This window comes from Microcaecilia unicolor, chromosome 1, assembly GCF_901765095.1.
Source record: "Microcaecilia unicolor chromosome 1, aMicUni1.1, whole genome shotgun sequence".
Classification (NCBI taxonomy): Eukaryota; Metazoa; Chordata; class Amphibia; order Gymnophiona; family Siphonopidae; genus Microcaecilia; species Microcaecilia unicolor.
This window is the reverse complement of record NC_044031.1, coordinates 654052928-654072575: the sequence shown is the minus strand read 5'-3', so window position 1 is coordinate 654072575 and position 19648 is coordinate 654052928. Positions and strand designations below refer to the sequence as shown.

At 47.2% G+C, this 19648-nt stretch overlaps 1 protein-coding gene across 3 annotated transcripts in view; it reads left to right on the top strand.

Annotated features, from left to right (window-relative positions):
- Positions 1 to 19648, top strand: part of SMTNL1 (smoothelin like 1) — a 341784-nt gene that overhangs the window by 52113 nt on the left and 270023 nt on the right. For all 3 annotated transcript variants that reach the window (XR_003939938.1, XM_030186265.1, XM_030186254.1), the window contains exon 4: positions 13418 to 13504. Coding sequence is in view for 2 of the 3 variants with exons in the window: in XM_030186265.1 (XP_030042125.1) it covers positions 13418 to 13504 (87 nt within the window). In the remaining variant the exon portion in view is untranslated. The remainder of the gene's footprint in view (positions 1 to 13417; positions 13505 to 19648) is intronic.

The following is a 19648-nucleotide window of genomic DNA, read 5'->3' as shown; positions in this document are numbered from 1 at the left end:
TCTTCTGTCTCTGGATGACGGGCCTGCGTGTGGATCGGGTGTCCTGGCTCAGGGTGCTACACTGGACGGCGTCTTGGATGTTATACCGTCATATGTGAGAGACATTGAAGCTTACTCCTGCTGAGGCTGTCAAAGCTGGCTTTGGCTGAGGCCGTCGAGCCTTGCTCTGACGGAGGTCGTCGGGCCTTGCTCGGGCTCTGGCTCCGGCTCAGGTCGTTGGGCCTTGTTTCGTTGTTCCGGCTGAGGCCAGTGAGCCTTGCTTCGGTTGAGGCCTTTGGGCCGTTCTCCGACTGAGGTCGTTGAGCCTTGCTTCGGCTCAGGCCATCGGGACTTGTTCGGGCCGTCGGGCCTTGCTTCGGTTGAGGCCTTCGGGCCCTGCTCCGGCTCAGGCCGTTGGGCCTTGCTTCGTTGTTCCAGCTCCCGGCTGAGGCCGGGGAGCCTTGTTTCGGCTACTGCCGGCCGGTCTTGTTACGGCTACGGCAGGCGGATCATGTTACAGCTGAGGCCGTCTAGCCTGGCTCCGGCTGAGGCAGTCGAGCATTGTTCAGACTGCAGCAGTCATTTTTCTTGCCGTCTGTGACCATCGAGTCTTGTTTTTCTTGAGACAATCTGGCATTGTACCAGCTCTGGATTGAGATTTGTTGCAGCAGTAGGGTTTTGCTTGGGCTGTGGATATTCAGCTTTTCACTGGCGACGGCGGTAGAGGCTAGTTTCGGCTATGGCTATTGGGGTGTTATCCGTCTCTCAACTTCAAGCCTTGTTCCACTGGAGGCCGTCTGGCCTTGGGCTTGGCTTGGGTTGTTGGATCTTGCTCCGCCTGTGGCTCTCAGGCCTTGGGTATGTGGACATGGAGTTATGATTCGTCTCAGTATGTCAGGCCTTGTTCCATTCCAGGATGCTGGTCATTACATCCTCATGGGGTGTCCGTATCGCCTTGGATGGGCTGTTGAGTTTGCTTCTCTCGTTATAGAGCTGTCATTCGTTTCCTCTTACGGTGACGACAGCAGGTTTTGGACTGTTAGTTCGAGGACAGTCCTAGCGGGACGGCTCTCTCCATCTCTGCGTAGCGAGTTGGCCCATGTCTTCGAGTTGTGAACTTCTTTATGGGGCAGCCGACTTGTTGTTCTTCGGCTACTGCCGAGACTTCTCAGTCTATGCTACGGGCTGGAATGGAGTCTGGCAGTATTTAGCTGCTCTTCTTGACTGCTTCGCGAGGCGGGGCACATGTTCTTATTATTGTACATGTAGGGTCTGGCCTTCCGGTAGGTAGGCTTTTCTTCTGTCTACAGAGACAGCTATTTTCTCTTTCTCTGGAGGACTGTGTTTTTCCCGGGTCAGAGATCATCTATCCAGATGTTTTGGATATTCCTGACTCCATTTCAGCAGGTTGCATTTGGTCTGGTGCTCGGTTCCAGCTTTATCTGTGGTTCTTCACCCCGCCGAGCCTTGCACTCATTTAGTTCCTGGCTCTCTGGCTGGATTTGGCTTGCTCGTCCAATTGGTCCATTTGGTGGCTGTCGGACAAGTCTCCCCGGTGGAGTTGTGCTCTTATTTGGGGAATGAGCCTAGCGTTCTCGACTAAGTCACTCCGGTGCACATCTAGAAGGCTTTTCTGGTTGTGCATGTTCAGCTTTTCTCTCCTCATGGGAGTCGGGCTGCGGTTTTCTCTCTTGGTTGCTGGGGTTGCTAGACGGCTTTCTTCTGACTCTGGTGAGTATCCCGGGCTTTCTAGAGAGTGATGTTCTTTCATTCAGTATGGCTACGCGGCTCAGTCCGCATTCCTGGTGCTGTAGCCGATTAGCGTGGCGATAGACGCTTGTATCGTTCAGACGGATGCGGTTTCAGAGACCTTTGGGTCTTTCAGGGCTCTGTTTTTCTGTGTCTTCCTATCTCATCTGCGGGAGAATGCAGTGATCGAGCTATGTCTGGTGACTTGGAGATATATAGTTTGTTCCGGCATTGGGGGGGTTCCATCCCCTTTTCGCCACGTTTCATTTTGCTTCAATTCTTTGATGAGCTTTGCTGTTTAAGGAGCCTGGTTCCATGCTCCTGGCTAACGCGAGGTGTTTTTTCATCCACGTTCTGGGGCATATTTTTCATTTCATAGGGTGTTCGTGAGTTTCTTCGAGTTTTTGTCGGGTCTGACCTCCTCCTTGGGGGTTGGTTCAAGTCTGTTCTCGATCCTTTGGTTATTTGGAGATCCCACCTTACTTTAGGGAATGCTTTTGTACATCCCACTCGTGTCTGGATTGATCTGTGGGACGATATGGAAGGTAAAATTAGTTATTACCTGATAATTTTCTTTGCATTAGTCCCAACAGATCAATCCAGAGGCCCGCCCTTTACTGTTGTTTGTTACATAATTTCCCTGATTTGCAGGGGGCATGACTCTCGAGGGTCTGTCTTTTTTCTCAGGGACCACTGGGAAGCTAACGATAGACTACAGAGGATGGAGTACTTTCAGGATTACAATTCCTACTTAGGTGGTTTCCCTCCCGCTGTTGCGGTAGAGGAAGAGCCTGCAAGGGTTCTCTGGAGGCAGGAGTGGGATTTAATATTGGATTGTTTTTCTTCTTCAGCTGCTTTGGTATCGACAATACTGAGAGTAAGCTGGCTGCACAGGTCTACATATACTAAGACTCTGAAGTTCTCTCTATCTCCACCTGCTGGTAGGGGGACATAACCCACTCATCTCTGGATTGATCTGTTGGGACTAATAGAAAATTATCAGGTAACAACTAATTTTACCTTTCTCATGAGGAGGTGCTGTAAGGAATGGTGCAGATACATTGATAATCCTAGGAGAAGAAATATGATGGAAGTTAAATATGGCTTCAAGTGTTAGTGCTAGAATCAGTCTCACTTCTCCTGCAACAGGAGACTTGTTTTTCACCCTCCTCATGTGAACAGAAATCTCCCACCGGTTTTGATCTGGGATTGGTTCTATTCAGCTGGTAGCTAGAATCGTGCCTGACACCTTCACCAGAAGTGTGGAAGGGTAACACTTATGTGGATGACACTACCCTTGCTAGAGGGGAGCACCTGTGGGGAGGGCCCTGACCTAGCTGGAGGGAAACACTTGTGTAATGGGCTCTGGTTGGAACTCCGTGATGAGGAATGGTGAGGAAGGGATAAGAGGCAGGAAATGAAATATGAAAGGGAAAAGGCATAGGGAAAGGAGTGACTGGATGACAGGAAATGGAAGGAAGTACGAGCAAATGTCAATCCTTCTTTAATATGGTTTTAAAAGCATATTATAACTTTTGAATTATCCTTACATTAATCCAATGGAAAATATCACAACCTGAAAGAAAACCAGTGAAAAAAACAGAAACTATTATTGGTGACTGTGGTACCAACTAGTTTCATTCCATAATTGATGTGTTGGGACTTAGGGTGAGATCTCTTTTGCTCCCCCAATACATGTAGCACATGAGAAGTAAATTATAGGATCAAACATGAGGCAGAAAACCCACACACCAGCACACAGGCTTATCAAGTGTCTCTCTGGATGTATATCTGTACAAACTATTTGACCTGCCTTATTTTGTGTTTAGGGGGTGAGGGCCTTCAGGGTAGCGTAGTTTTCCCAGGAAGTGTGGTTTTACTCCCTGTTCCTTCCTTCCTAAGGTCTTGTCGTGGTTTCATTTGTCACAGTTGGTGGTTTTGCCTGTTCTCGGGTCTTCCTCAGGTTCGGATCAGCGTTGTTTGCAATGTTTGGATGTCAGGAGAGTTCTGAAACATTACTTGAAAGCTATCGAGGAATTTCAATGTACATATTGTCTATTCCTGTTGGTTTGGAGGATCCCGGAAGGGATTGGCGGCATCTAAACCTACCATTTCCTGGTGGCTTAAAGAGATGATTGCTTCCGCGTACCTTCTCTCTGGGAAACCTATTCCGGAGGGCGTGAAAACCCATTCTACCAGAGGGTGAGCTGCGTCGCAGGCAGAGCTCTTTTTAGTGGAGATAAGGCAGCTGCATGGTTCTCTTTGCATTCCTTTTCCAGGCATTACTGTTTGGATGTAACATCCAAACAGTAATGCCTGAAAAAGGCAGGAGGCTGTTTTTGGTGGGAACGTTCTTGCGGCGGGATTACTTGGGTCCCTCCCGTAAATTTATTGCTTTGATATTTTCCATCAGTCGCATTCTGTGCAGGTCCGTAAGGACGCTAAGGAGGGAGAAATTAGTTCTTACCTTCTAATTTACTTTCCTTTAGTCCCTCCGGACCGGCCCAGATCCCTCCCTTCTGTGTTTGGCGTGATGAAAATTGAATTTTTGTTTTTTGGTTTGTGGTGTTCGGTAGAGCAGCTTTACAAGTTTTTCTGGTTCATTGTTAAATAAATGACCCTAAGCAAAGACAAGAAACGGGCAGCAATTATATTTACTATGACATTTAGCACATTAAGTAAGATGCACACGCTCATTGATAGTATGTCCTCAGTGGCTGCTCAGGTTTCTTGGTTGCACAGAATAGGGTTCATTTGCTTCTTCTGCTTTGGTAGTTACAGTTAGCCAGTGCTCTTATTGGCTCTTATTGGCTGTCAGACTTGTGAGTTATTGTACCAAGTAGAGCGCCGCTGAGCCCGGTACTCGGACCAGATTCTGCTTGGCGGCTGGACAACCCCGGGTTTCACCTGCACTGACCGCTGTTCCCCAGAGGTTGAGCCCCTAGTGCGAGCGGCCTGCAGGACTTACGGGACGGAGCTGGAAGCGGGGTGATGAATGTATCGGCCAGGCAGGCAGCAGGTCAAGAGAGTAATCCAGGTACAAGCTGCAGTCAGTGGGCCGGCGACAGGCAAGAGAGTAATCCAGGTACAGGCAAAGTCAGCAACGAGGGACCAATAGATAAGAAGCAGACTACAGAGTTAGAAACACCTACCAAAGTAGAAGCCGAAGCATGGAGTCCAGGAAGAGTTTAGCTGATAAAGTGCTGGTGTCTGACATCAGCAGGGAGAAGGGGCACAGCCATAGGACAAGAGCAGGAGAAGGAGGAACCGGAAGACCAATAGGAGAGAAGCAAGGGAAGCCAGGCAGAGGAAAAACAGACCCAGGTGGGTGGAAGCAAAGCAATCAAGGAGCCTGGAAGCCAGGCAGAGAGAGAGAGAGAGAGCAGAAACAGGTGCATGGAAGCAAAGCAGTTAAGGAGCCTGCAACCACCGCTCTCTGAACAAACCCAGAGAGGACTACACACACATGGCTCAGGCAGTGCCAGGCAAGTGTGCGTGTCGACGGGACCCCGCACAGCCCGAGGACGCCGCTTGTGTTGAGGTAGGGGACATGATAGTACCCCCTCCTTAAGGACCCCCCTCTGCCTAGGTCCGGGTGTCAGTGGGTAGTGGTCATGGAAATCAGGAATCAGGTCAGGAACGTGGACGTTAGCAGCGGGCTCCCAGGAATTGTCCTCTGGGCCAAAATGTTTCCAGGATAACAGATAAAATAGTCGTCCTCTCTGACGCTTGGAGGCATATTTTCAAAGCACTTAACCTTCCAAAGTTCCATAGAAACCTATGGAACTTTGGAAGGCTAAGTGCTTTGAAAATATGCCTCTTGGAGTCTAAAATCTCCTCTACCTCAAATTCAGGGTCAGGCTTGGAATCAGGAACGATGATCTTCTTGGGTTCCGGATGCCATCTGGAAGTTAAAAATGGTTTAAGCAGGGCTACATGGAAGGCGTTGTGAACCTTGAGATTAGCTGGTAACTGAAGACGGTATGTGACCGACCCCACCCGAGATTGTACTGGAAATGGCCCTATGAATCTGGGAACAAACTTGAAGGAGGGTAGGCGAAGCCTCAAGTATTTGGTGCTGAGCCAGACCTTCTATCCAGGTTGAAAAACTGGTGCAGTTCGTCTTTTTCGATCCGCGAAGAGCTTGTACTTAGCCGTGGCTCGCTGAAGATGTTTCTGGACCTCGGCCCAGATATCCTGAATATCAGTGAGAGTCCGGTGGAGCAGAGGCAAGACTTGTGTCTGAGGGATTGGAAGCGGCAGATGAGGATGGCATCCATACGCTGTTAAAAATGGCGAGGTATGAGAGGCAGTATAAAAACTGTTGTTATAGGCGAATTCTGCCCAGGGGAGCAATGTGGACCAATCATCCTGTCGACAGTGTATATCCGTAGGAAGGCCTTGAGAGTTTGATTGACCCGTTCGAAGAGGCCATTGGTCTGTGGGTGGTAGGCAGACGAAAAGTGAGTGGTAATCTTGAAGGTAGAGCACAGGGCTCTCCAGATCCTTGAAGTGAATTGAGAGTCCCGATCACTAATGATCCGCAGAGGGAGACCATGTAAGTGGAAAATGTGTTGGATAAAGGCCGTGGCAAGGGTGGCAGCAGAAGGAAGGGCCTTCATGGGGATAAAATGGGCTATCCGGGAAAATCGGTCCACCTCTACCCAAATGACTGTGTGCCCTTGGGATTCAGGGAGTTCAGTAACAAAATCCATTGATATTTCCTGCCATGGTAGTTGCGGAACATGTAAAGGCTGCAGGAGTCCCCATGGCTTGCCAGGAGAGAACTTTTTCCGGGCGCAAGTGGGACAAGTAGAAACAAAATATAAGATATATTGAGCCATGCGAGGCCACCAATGATACTGAGATATTAAATGAAAAGTCTTACGGAAACCAGGGTGACCCGCAAAAGTGGAGGAGTGTCCCCATTTGAGGACTTTCTTCCTGGATTGAGGTGGCTCGGAAGTTCTCGTAGATTTGGGCAAGACCATGGTTGTGGAGGCAATGCAGGCAGGATTAAGCATGGGGTAACTCTTCGGGTTCTTCAGAAGGGTTGAAGGCCCTGGATAGGGCATTAGCTTGCATATTTTTCTTGGCCGGTCAGAACACCAGGTGAAAGTTAAAACGGGCAAAGAATAATGACCAGCGTACCTGCCGTAGGTTCAGCCTTTTGGCTTCCTGAAGGTATAGGAGATTCTTGTGATCTGTGATTACCGTGATGGGATGCAAAGCACCTTCCAGGAGGTAGCACCATTCTTGAAAAGCCAATTTAAGGGCCAACAGTTCCCGATCTCTGACGGTATGATTTTGTTTGGCCAGAGAAAATTTTTTAGAGAAGAAAAAACAGGGGTGACGTTTGCTAGACTCTGAGGCTTGAGAAAGAAGAGCCCCTGCCCCAAGGGAAGAGGCATCAACCTCCATAACGAACGGTCTTTTAACATCAGGACTTTGGAGTACTGGGGCGGACAGAAAAGCTCGTGTAAGGGTGGTGAAGGCGTCTAGGGCTTCCGGTGTCCAGTTCTTCACATCTGCCCCCTTCCTGGTCAAAGTGGTGAGAGGGGCAGTGATGATGGAATATCGATGGATGAACTTCCGGTAGTAGTTAGCAAAGCCCAAAGATTGTTGCAAGGCCCGGAGACCCTGGGGCACGGGCCAATCTCGGATGGCTCGGAGTTTAGTAGGGTCCATTTGGAGGCCATTCGAGGAGACGATATATCCTAAGAATTTATTTATTTTATTTATTTATTGCATTTGTATCCCACATTTTCCCAGCTTTTTGCAGGCTCAATGTGGCTTACAATGTATCGTTCTTGGTGGATACTAGATTAGAAAATAGACAATTAGGCATATTTTCAAAGCACTTAGCCTTCCAAAGTTCCATAGGTTTCTATGGAACTTTGGAGGGCTAAGTGCTTTGAAAATATGCCTAAATGTTACATACAGACCATGAATAGCATAATAGAGATTTAAACAAGCAGATATATGAAAACGGTTCTGATTTTAGATAAGGTGGAGATGTGTTACATTTACATTTGTTGATCTTTGTGGTATGCCTTATTAAAGAGATGGGTCTTCAGAAATTTATGAAAGTTAGTTAGTTCGTGAATCATTTTTAAGTTGCACGGCAATGCGTTCCATAACTGTGCACTCAAGTAGGAAAAGTTTGACGCATGCGTTAGTTTGTATTTTAGGCCTTTGCAACTGGGGAAGTGAAGATTAAGGAATGTGGGGGATGATCTTTTAGCATTCCTGGGTGGCAAGTCTATCAGGTCTGACATGTAGGCTGGGGCATCTCCGTGAATGATTTTATGAACTAGGGAACATATCTTGAACGTGATACGTTCTTTAAGTGGAAGCCAGTGTAACTTTTCTCTTAGGGGTTTGGCACTTTCATATTTTGTTTTTCCGAATATGAGTCTGACTGCAGTGTTCTGGGCTGTTTGAAGTTTCTTGATTATTTGCTCTTTACAGCCAGCGTATAGTGCATTGCAGTAATCTAGGTGACTGAGCACCATTGACTGTACCAGGTTGCAAAAAATGGTCCTTAGGAAGAAAGGTCTTACTCTTTTTAATTTCCACATTGAATGGAACATCTTCTTGGTTGTGTTTTTCACGTGGCTTTCAAGTGTTAGATGTCGATCAATGGTAACTCCAAGAATTCTCAGGGTGTCCGAAATTGGAAGGGACAGGTTTGGTGTGTTTATGGTGGTGAATTTGCTCGTGTTATGTTGTGAGGTGAGTATAAGGCATTGAGAATGGGATAGACCATTGATGAAATGAGCACTTCTCCAGCTTGGCCAACAGGCGGTGGCTCCGGAGGCGCTGCAGGACCATACGCACATGATGGACATGGTCCTTAACAGAAGTAGAGAAAACCAGGATTTCATCCAAGTAAACTATGACCGAGGAGTACAGAAGATCTTGAAAAATAAAATTAATGAATTCCTGAAACACCGCACATGCGTTGCAAAGGCCAAACGGCATAACTAAATACTCAAAATGTCCCTCATGGGTATTAAAAGCGGTCTTCAATTCATCCTCATGGTGAACTCGGACTAGGTTGTATGCTCCTTGGAGATCTAACTTGGTGAAGATAGATGCCCCTTGCAGACGGTCGAAAAGTTCTGGAATGAGGGGAAGTGGATACCAATTCTTGATGACTATTTCGTTCAGACCTCGGTAATCAATGCAGGGTCGCAACAAGCCATCCTTCTTGGAAACAAAAAAGAACACTGCCCCCGCTGGGGATGAAGAGGGTCTAATGAAGCCCTTACGGAGGTTTTCTTGAATATATTCCCGCATGGTATTAGATTCCTCCCGAGAAAGGGTGTAGAGCCGGCCCCGAGGGAGCATTTTGCCTGGGAGTAGCTCAATAGGGCAGTCAAAAGGGCGATGAGGAAGAAGAGAGTCCGCCTCCTGCACATTAAAGACGTCTTGGTAATCACGATATTCCTTGGGGAGAGAAGCATCACCTGGGCTCAAGACCCCCGGGGAGGCCGCAATAGTCCTCGGGGAAGGTACCACCAGCGCGAGACATGTGGCGAAACATTGAGAACCCCAACTGCTGATATCACCCGTAGCCCAGTTGATACTTGGTGCATGTAGTCGTAACCAGGGTAGGCCCAAAATAACGGGATGAATGGCCCGGGGAAGCATCAGAAATTGAATTTTCCTCCTTATGCAAAATTCCAACTTGCATCTGCAAGGGCTGGGCAACATGAGTGATGGAGTAGGGAAGAGTTAAACCTTGAATGGAGGTCACTTGTAGCCTAGGTTTGCAAAGAATTGAAGGAGCTCCTAGTTGATTCAGGAGACCGGCGTCAAAATTTCCTCCTGCTCCTGAATCAATCAAAGCCACAGTGTTAATACTGAGTTCCTTCCAGCGCAGGGAAATTGGAATGGAGACCAGATTATCCGGAAGAGGTGAAAAACGACCCAGGGCCACCCCCTTCAGTGACCCTGGGTCATGGTTTTTCCCGGTTTATTCGGACAATGTCTTAGGAAGTGACTGGCCTGCCCACAGTAGAGGCAAAGTTGATTGTCCCGACGGTGAGCCCGCTCCTTCTCAGAGAGGCGATGCCGTCCAACAACCATTGGCTCTTCAGGGACTCCAGAAGAAGAGCTTGCCACACCTTTGGGAGAAGAAGGGCGCGGCGTCTGGGGAGGTGGTCTCTGAGAGCGGCGCTGAGCAGAGCGTTCCAGTGACCTTTCTTGAAACCGTACGTTGATACGGACGCAGAGGGTGATGAGAGCATCCAAAGCATTCGGAAATTCCCGGCCAGCCAGTTCATCTTTGATCCGGTCGTTGAGTCCTTGCCAGAAAATTGCCATAAGGGCCTCTTGATTCCATCTTACCTCTGAAGCTAGGGTTCGAAAGCGAACGGCATAAGCACCAACAGAACAATTGCCTTTTAAACTCGTAGAAGTTCTGCGGCTGCAGAGGAGGGCCGTCCTGGCACATTGAAAACTAACCGGAAGCAGCAAAGAAATTCTCCAAGATCAGTGAGTCAAGGATCCCGTTGCTTCCAGAGAGGAGAGGCCCAAGCCAAGGCGGATCTGGAGAGTAGAGAGATGACATAGATTATCTTGAGTCTATCTGTCGAAAAGGCTGCTGGTTGCATTTCAAACAGCATAAGACATTGGCTGAGAAACCCTCGGCAAGCAGAAGGGGTGCCGTCGAACTGGGGAGGCTCAGGAAGCTGCAACCCTGGAGTAGGTAACACTGATCTGGACGACGCAACAGGAGGCTGTTGTTGGGATTGAAGGGTTGACATCTTGGAACACACCTCCTATAGAACTCCGGACAGACGGTTTAGCTGGGCTTGTTGCTGCTGAAGAACCTGGAACAACTCAGGTCGGATTTGTCCGGCGAACTCATGGCTTCGGCTTACTGTCAGACTTGTGAGTTCTTGTACCAAATAGAGCGCTGCTGAGCCCGGTACTTGGACCAAGTTCTGCTTGGTGACTGGACAACCTCGGGTTTCACCTGCGCTGACCGCCGTTCCCCAGAGGTTGAGCTCCTAGGTGCAGGTGGTCTGCAGGACTTACGGGACGGAGCTGGAAGCGGGGTGATGAATGTATCGGCCAGGCAGGCAGCAGGTCAAGAGAGTAATCCAGGTACAAGCGGCAGTCAGTAGGCAGGCGGCAGGCAAGAGAGTAATCCAGGTACAGGCGAAAGTCAGTAGGCAGGCAAGAGAGTAATCCAGGTACAGGCGAAAGTCAGTAGGCAGGCGGCAGGCAAGAGAGTAATCCAGGTACAGGCGAAAGTCAGTAGGCAGGCAAGAGAGTAATCCAGGTACAGGCGAAAGTCAGTAGGCAGGCGGCAGGCAAGAGAGTAATCCAGGTACAGGCGAAAGTCAGTAGGCAGGCAAGAGAGTAATCCAGGTACAGGCGAAAGTCAGTAGGCAGGCGGCAGGCAAGAGAGTAATCCAGGTACAGGCGAAAGTCAGTAGGCAGGCAAGAGAGTAATCCAGGTACAGGCGAAAGTCAGGCGGCAGGCAAGAGAGTAATCCAGGTACAGGCGAAAGGCAGGCGGAAGGGTAATCCAGGTACAGGCAAAGTCAGCAACGAGGGACCAATAGATAAGAAGCAGACTACAGAGTTAGAAACACCTACCAAAGTAGAAGCTGAAGCAAGGAGTCCAGGGAGAGCTCAGCTGATAAAGTGCTGGCGTCTGACATCAACAGGGAGAAGGGGCACAGCCATAGGACAAGAGCAGGAGAAGGAGGAACCGGAAGACCAATAGGAGAGAAGCAAGGGAAGCCAGGCAGAGGAAGAGCAGACCCAGGTGGGTGGAAGCAAAGCAGTCAAAGAGCCTGAAAGCCAGGCAGAGAGAGAGCAGAATCAGGTGCATGGAAGCAAAGCAGTTAAGCAGCCTGCAACCACCGCTGTCTGAACAAACCCAGAGAGGACTACACACACATGGCTCAGGCAGTGCCACTCAAGTGTGTGTGCCGACGGGACCCCGCGCAGCCTGAGGACGCCGCTTGTATTGAGGTAGGGGACACCTCTTGAGTTAGAGGTTTCAATCTCCACCTGCTGGAAGGCATTCACAACCCATCAGTCACATTCTGGGCCGGAGGGACTAAAGGAAAGCAAATTAGCAGGTAAGAACTAATTTTTATCCTTTTCCACAGATAATCAATAGAAATAAAATAAAACATAGAAAAAAAAATAAGGTTATACCTTTTTTATTGGACTAAATCCTTTTTTAATTAACTTTCAAAGGTAACCCTTCTTCATCAGATCAGAAATAAGCAAATGTTGATAAATAACATCCTGGTCGGCACTGGCATTTTTCATATGTTCTCTTTGTATATTAAATCTCTTCTTTAGCATCTGGTTTGTTTCTCCAATATAGCACCCTTCGTCACACTTTTTACATTGAATGATATATACCACATTGAAAGATGAGCATGTGAAGGATTCCTTAATGTTGAATATTCTTCCTTTGTGAATGACTGTGGGATCCTGTGAAATGTTTTGGCATAGTTTGCAGCTGGGTATATTGCAAGGATATGTACCACTCTCTTCTTTTTGAGTTTCTATCGGGAGCTTGTTTCTCACTAGTTTGTGTTTTAAGTTGGGTGGCTGTTGGAAGGCCAGCACTGGTGGGGATAGGAATATCTCTTTTAGTAGTTCATCCTCCTGGCGTACTAACTGTAGATCTTCTATGATTTTTTTCACAATTTTTCCAGCTCTGGGTTGTGTGTCACTACAAGGGGGATTCTGTGTGTGGCTTTCTTTTCCTTGTACTGTAATAGGTTCTCCCTGGGTGTTTTATGGGAGAAGGCAGCATTCTTGGAGATTATTTTGGGGTTGTAGCCTTTTTGTTTGAAGGATTCAGTCGGGATTTTGAGGTGTTTATCTCTGTCCCCTGAATCAGAGCAAATACGGTGGTATCTTGTGGCTTGGGTATGAATAATAGATTTTTTTTTTAATGTGAAGGGTGGAAGCTGGAGTTGTGGAAGTAACATTTGTCTGTAGGTTTCTTGTATATAGATTTTGGTATATAGCCATTGCTGATTGAAACTGTAGTGTCCAAAAAATTGACTGAAGTCTTGCCCATCACACCTCAGTTCCCAACCTGAACTGTGAGTATTCCCAAGGCAGGGAACCTAACAGAGGGATGAAGAAAAGCAGGTGATTAATAAATAAGTGGAGATGAATGCAAGTAGAGAAGGGAACATAGTGGTTTGGATGTAGAAGGAGAGGGAAGAGAGACTGAAATAGAGAGGAAGAAGGTGAAATACAAGTGGAGAAAGAAATAAAGAGGAACAAGATTATAAAGACAAGAAAAAAATAATGAAAAAATATTCAGACATATAAATGTAGAAAACTTGTTTTTTTGAATAAAAGTGTTTAAAAATGTAACAATTTTGTATAAAAATATCCTTTTCTGTGTATTTTAGTAAATGTAAAACTTTTGATAACTTATACAATTGCCTAACCAAATCGTTTAACCATTTGGACACCATCTGTCCTGAATAGGTACAGGAAGCCAGGCCTACCCATTACTGCTGCAGCTAGAGCCTTATCGGAAGGGTGTACTCAATAACAGTACATTTGTTTAGATCAAGAACAATGATGTATAAAAAGTTTTTGTAAAGGAAGGTTATGTTGTATAACCTGATGTACATGATTTTCTCTGGCTTCTGAAATATACCTTGCTCAATTTTTGTTTTCATAGGAGGAGACAGTGGGTCCCTGATGGAGGTGATACAGGCAGGACAACCCCCCGTATATTTTCTGCTCAAAAATAATGACGGAATTACAGGTAACGACACAAGCTATATTTTCTGAAATTACATAAACTATCAGCATGACACAAGCTATATTTTCTGAAGTTGCATAAACTATCAGTTCCAGGGGGCAGTGAAAATGTGCTTGTACTCTCTCTTGTTTGATCTATATCCTTAAGGGATCAGTTTTTATATATTTTGTAGACTCCTGAAGCAGGTACTTTAGGCACCGAAACACAGCTGCTGTGTTGCGTCGTTTGGTGCTCTGTAGTAAAGATTCATAATTACATACATGTCTCCCTCGTTGTTTGGAAAGAGCCAGCTTCCCCTACTCTTCCTTTGTCTCATCAGGTTGTGGTCAAGTAGGGATTTTGGATAAAGGAAATTTCTGAGGGATTGTCACGCCACCCATTGCTGGGGCTAGTTGCAGAGGGATATTTTATAATTCAGATATTATGCCTGGTGGAACAGAGTAGTTGACTCTTCATGGCCCTGAGAGATCGTTGCTTATTTCTGCTATCAACAAGAGTCCATAGATTTGGGAGCTTCAAAAGTTCATGAGGTGCGATTGCTAATCATCTGCAGTTGAAAGTTATTCTCACAACGCAGGAGAGAGAGCCCAGCTTTCACAAACCGCTTACATGATGTGAGTGGCTTGTGGTAGAAAATGCAAGAACAAAGGGATTCATTTCCAAAATAGTTGCCATTCTCATGTAGGAAGGAGTAAGACTACAATGAACTTTTCTAGTAAGTCAGATTCCCTCTCATGGTCAATGGCACTCTCTATTCAAGCATCTAGTTTCTCACTAGCTACTTAAGAGCAACAAGATCACTGAGAAAGAAAAAACAGAGAATGAGAAACATTAACAAAGGAAGTGAGAGACCACACAGAAAGGAAGGAGTAGGCTAACATTTGCAGGTAGGTCACTCAGAGTGGAAAAGCATCTCTCTCGGATCTGGAGAATCAGCCACTATGGTCTTTTTTTTTTTCTCAGGTTTTCTCAGTAGATTAGGGACTAACCCTCACAATTCAGGAAGGTGCTTGTATGACATTTTTATAATTCTTTTCACTGGAAGCTCTTTTTATTTTTTAAGTCGTCAGCTTCTGTATTTCCTGCCTCTCCCAGCAGGAGGTTGTGAGAAGGAAGAGGCTGTCCTACCCTGGTTAGGCCCCTAGAGGGCGCGGTTCCCCTAAAATGTCCAGGGAGAAGGGCTGGGTGAGTCACTAAAGGGAGCCAGTAAGGGGTGTATAGCAGGAGGTCGCTAGGACCGAGGAGAGTCCTGGGGATAGACACAGGTGCAGCAGGTTAGGGGCTGGGTCCTGTTTGGTCATTAACCACTTAATACCCCACCTGAGTGTGAGGGAGGAGGAGAGCTAGTAGGTGAAGAAGAGAGCTGGTAGCTGAAGCAGGAGGATCCCAATGAGAAGTACTGGCTGAGCCCTTTGGACTGGTGGTGAATTGTGTGCAAAGCAAGGAAGCTGGCTGGGGTAAGAAGGCCCTAGTGTATCCAGGTTACAAGGAAGGACTGGGTCTCCATGTTACAAGGAAGGACTGGGTGTCCAGGTGCTTAGGCTGGAAGATTGAACTGAGTAGGAAGAAATGTTTAAGCGGGAAGAACTGTTTAAGCTTGTAAAAGTGTTTTAAGTTGGAAGAAGTGTGCCCCAGGGGGGCTGGAATAAAGATTTGTATGAGAAAAATCCTGTTGATGAGACCTGACTATGTTTGCCTTTTTGAGAACCAGGTCACCCCGAGTAGAAAGGGGTAGTAGACTAATTTACATAAAATCTGCATACTGAGAACCAGCTCACCCTGAGTGAAAGAGGGACCTGGGATCCTGAGGTGGGAGCTTCATCTTCACAATAGCTTCATCTTCACAAGGGATTGTACAGAATAGTGTAGGAGCAGTGACTGTGAGAAGATAACATCGTCTGCAGTTGTAGCCTCTTCTATGAGGAGGTGCTGTAAGGAATGGTGTAGATGTATTGACAATCCTAGGAACAGAAACGTGATAGAAGTTAAACAAATAAGGCTTCAAGTGGTAGTTCTAGAATCAGTCTCACTTCTCCTGTAACAGGATATTTGTTCTCGCTCTCCCCATGTGAACAGAAATCTCCCATAGTTCTAGATCTGGGATTGGTTTTATTCAGCTGGTAGCTAGAAGCATGCCCAAGACCTTCACCAGAAGCGTGGAAGGGTAGCACTTATGTGGATGACACTATCCTTGCTAGAGATCCTTGCTAGAGGGAAGCACCTGTGGGGAGGGCCCTAACCTTGCTGGAGGGAAGCACATATGTAATAGGCTCTTGTGGGAACACCGCGATGAGGAATGGTGAGGTTACGGTGAGGAAGGGATAAGATGTGTGATAGTGAAAAGGGAATGGAGTGACTGGATGACAGGAAATGGAAGTAGGAGCAAATGTTTTTCCTTCTTTAATATGCTTTTAGAAGTCCTGGCATGTCTGTAAGGACTGACTCCTTTCCCTCCAGGCTTTCCTGGAGAACACCTCCCTTCCTGAGGCCATGCCAGGTTTTCTCCCTTCCAGGGGTTCTCTATCTGTCCCGAGATTGGCATCACCAAGCACTACTGGGAAGGATTTAGAACCTGGGGAATCTGCCTTCTTGGTAATTATGCTCACCTCTTTCCTGCTGCAAGCCTTCCAGGGACTCACAGCCAGCTATCCAGGTAAAATTCCTCTCCTTTCTTATAGTATTTGCAGGGTAATAAGATATGAAAAGAGAGCGAGCAGCTTTTAAACTAGAAACTGGGGGAAGGCCGGTTGTCGCTCAAAAGCACATGGTGCGGAATAAGGCATCTTTCAAAAATATCACCAAAACAGGGAAGATAGAGTATCTCGATAGTGAGGTTGCAAAAGAGACCATAGTAGATCAGTTGTCCTTAAATAAAAATCGGATAAAAGATTGCAAATTAATTCTGTCAAGTACTGAGCATGATGTAAATAGGAACAACAAACATAGTTTGAAATGTCTATATGCGAATGCCAGAAGCCTAAGAAATAAGATGGGAGAATATATTGTACTAAATGAAAAATTAGATATAATAGGCATCTCTGATACTTGGTGGAAGGAGGATAACCAGTGGGACACTGTCATACCGGGTTACAAATTATATCGTAGTGATAGGGTGGATTGAATTGGTGGAGGGGTAGCATTGTATATTAAGGAGGGCCTTGAATCAAATAGATTGAAAATTCTGCTGGAAACAAAACACATCTGTCGTGGTTACAGGTATGGTGAGCCCTTGGACTGCAGCCAGGCTGCAGCAGACAAGTCCTCGGAGAAGGTACAAAGCAGAGGCGAGCCAGACACTGAATCCAGGCAAGACACAAGACATAGCAATAGACAGTGCACACTCAAGGCAGGATAGAAACAGAGCCTGGCTAAAGCAAAAACCAGGAACGGAGCTTGACAAAAGCAGCAACCAGGAACAAAGGAAGGAGACTCATACAGGCTGCAAAGCCGAACTGAAACGCACACATATCAGAGGGAAGGGAAAAGAAGCAGAACAGAATCCCCTGAGTAGATACTACCCAAGCAGTGCACACATACTGCACAAAACAGAGCCACAAACAGGAGGTCAAAAGACCCTATACATAAGCACAAAGAGACTGAAGGGGAAACCACACAGGGATATAGCTCAGGGCTGTGCTTAGAACCACAGCTATATGGACGGTGCTGAGGCCGCTTGATAACAGTGATTATAATATGATCAGATTTGATATTAGCTTTGAACTAAGTATATGCAGGAAATCCAGTATGTTAGCGTTTAACTTTAAAAAAGGAGACTATGATAAAATGAGAAGAACATATTTATCCATGAGCTAGAGATGGGAGTAAGTAGGAACCTGTTGAACTTTGTAAGTCTAAGTGCTTTGAAAATACGCCTCTATGTTACTTGTGATCTTGCTTGGCCATTGTTTGGAAAACAGGATACTGGGCTAAATGGACCAATTGGTCTGACACAGTATGGCTACTCTTATGTTCTCATGAAAAACAGCAGTCCAAAATGCCTGCACTAAAAACAATCCCAGAGAGAGTGGAAGAACAAGCCCCGATCACGCTAGCACTTAGTACACAAAGGAGTGTCTGCACCTCCATTTAAAAAATTTGAGATTTAGTAAGATATTTCCTACGTAATATCTGAAATTGGCACTTCCTTGGGTCTGCAGTAATTGACAAAGTGGAAAACAGAGTGGTCAGTGTAAGAAAATGTAAAGAAAAATTGGGGCTGTCTAAATACTTTGCCCATCGCAACCAGAGAGGCTCTTTATCTGTTGGGGGAGAAAGGGTCGTGAGCGCCCTATAGAGGCCAGAGATTGAAAGCCTATCTCCCTTCTCTAAAGTAAGAAATTGCCTAAAACGGTGACTATGCTGAGACCTCAAAGCCATAGTATTTAAAGAATTAATATGATGAGATAGTTATATTCATAGGCAATATTAATCTCTATACCGATACCCAGCACCCTCAAACTCAATAGTGAGCCTCCATCAGTCAAAACATCCTGTAATCTCTTGATGCCAAGACGTTCCCGCATCCGAAAAATGTTATTTCCATATCATCATGCTGATCAATCCATAGACTGGTGGGTTGTGTCCATCTACCAGCAGGTGGAGATAGAGAGCAATCCTTTTGCCTCCCTATATGTGGTCATGTGCTGCCGGAAACTCCTCAGTATGTTCTCTATCTCAGCAGGTGGTGGTCACACACAGCAGCAGCTCTGGCTAGGTCTCCAAGCCTAATTTTTAGGTTTTGTTGAGTACCTGGGGTTGAGGGCTCTTCTTGAGCAAGTGCAAACCTGGTGGTGCCAGGTCCCTCCTTTTCTCCCCCCTCCCGCTGGCTCCTTTGAAAAAAAAAAAAAATTTGGACGTCCTTAAGGGCGTTTATTTCAACGTTTATTTAAACGTTTATTGCAGCTACTCACTGGGACACCAGTTCGTTACAGCTCGGAGCGAGAAGCAGGTAATTTTTACCTTTTTATAGCGGGCAGGGGGTTCCCCGATCGATCTCCATGTGGCCTATGGCGTCGGAGGGCGAGGGCGCGAAGAATCGCTCCCCGGACCGCGTGTGCGCTTCTAGCGGGGATGCGGGGGTCTTAAAGTCTGATTCGCCCTTGTTGGGTGTCAGTTTGGAGGCCGGTCAGTGTCCTGGTTCTTCCTCCGGTGCGGAGGTTTTTCCCGCCATAAACGCCCATCCCCCGCTGCTCGCCTTCCGCCATCTTGGCCGGCCACTCTGCTCGGACGGCTTCTTCTTGGGCCACCCTTGAGCTGGGAGACGTTAATGCCATGGCCGCCCTTGATTTGGGCGACGGCAAAAAAGCGGCCAAAGTTAAGCGCCGTTCTTCCCGCGCGGCTCCTTTGCGGAGTGTCGCGCCGGACGCCATCTTGGATGCGCAGCATGTTTCTCCCCCGCTCTTGCGAGCGCCGGTTGAGGGTGCGTCTAGGGCCCAGGCTGCTGAAGTGCACAGTCTGGGGGGTTTCTCCCCCAAGTTTATTTTGCTGCTGCATCAGGCCTTCCTTATGCAAAATGCTGCCCCTTCTCCCTTGTCCGATAAAGGGGTTGAGGCCCCCGGAAGTAAACGCCCTCGGGTGGATTCCCAGGCCTTAGAGGACTCTGTCTCCTCTGATGTAGATGAGGGCAGCGTATCTGAGTTCTCCCAACGGTCCTTTGGGGATTCCTTGGAGGAGACGGATTCCCGCTCGGATGGAGCGGATGACCCCTCTGCAGCGCGGATCTTTAGCTCAGAGGATTTGCGCAACCTGTTAGTGCAGGCCATGAGCATTTTGAAGATTTCCTCTCCAGAGGACGTCTCTCCCTCAGCCCCTGTTGGCTCTGCCATTATGCTGGGGACGAAGCGCCCGCCTAGAACCTTCCACGTGCATGATGCCATGCACACCTTAATTTCAGCTCAATGGGATGTCCTGGAAGCGAGCCTCAAAGTGGCTAGGGCTATGTCCCGCCTCTATCCTTTGCCTGAAAGTGAACGGGAGGCCTTTCTTTGGCCTACCGTGGATTCTTTAATCACTGCGGTGACTAAGAAAACGGCGTTGCCGGTGGAAGGTGGCACGGCCCTAAAGGACGCCCAAGACAGAAGATTGGAGGCGGCCTTAAGGTCGTCCTTCGAGGCGGCTGCCTTAAGTTTGCAGGCCTCAGTTTGCGGC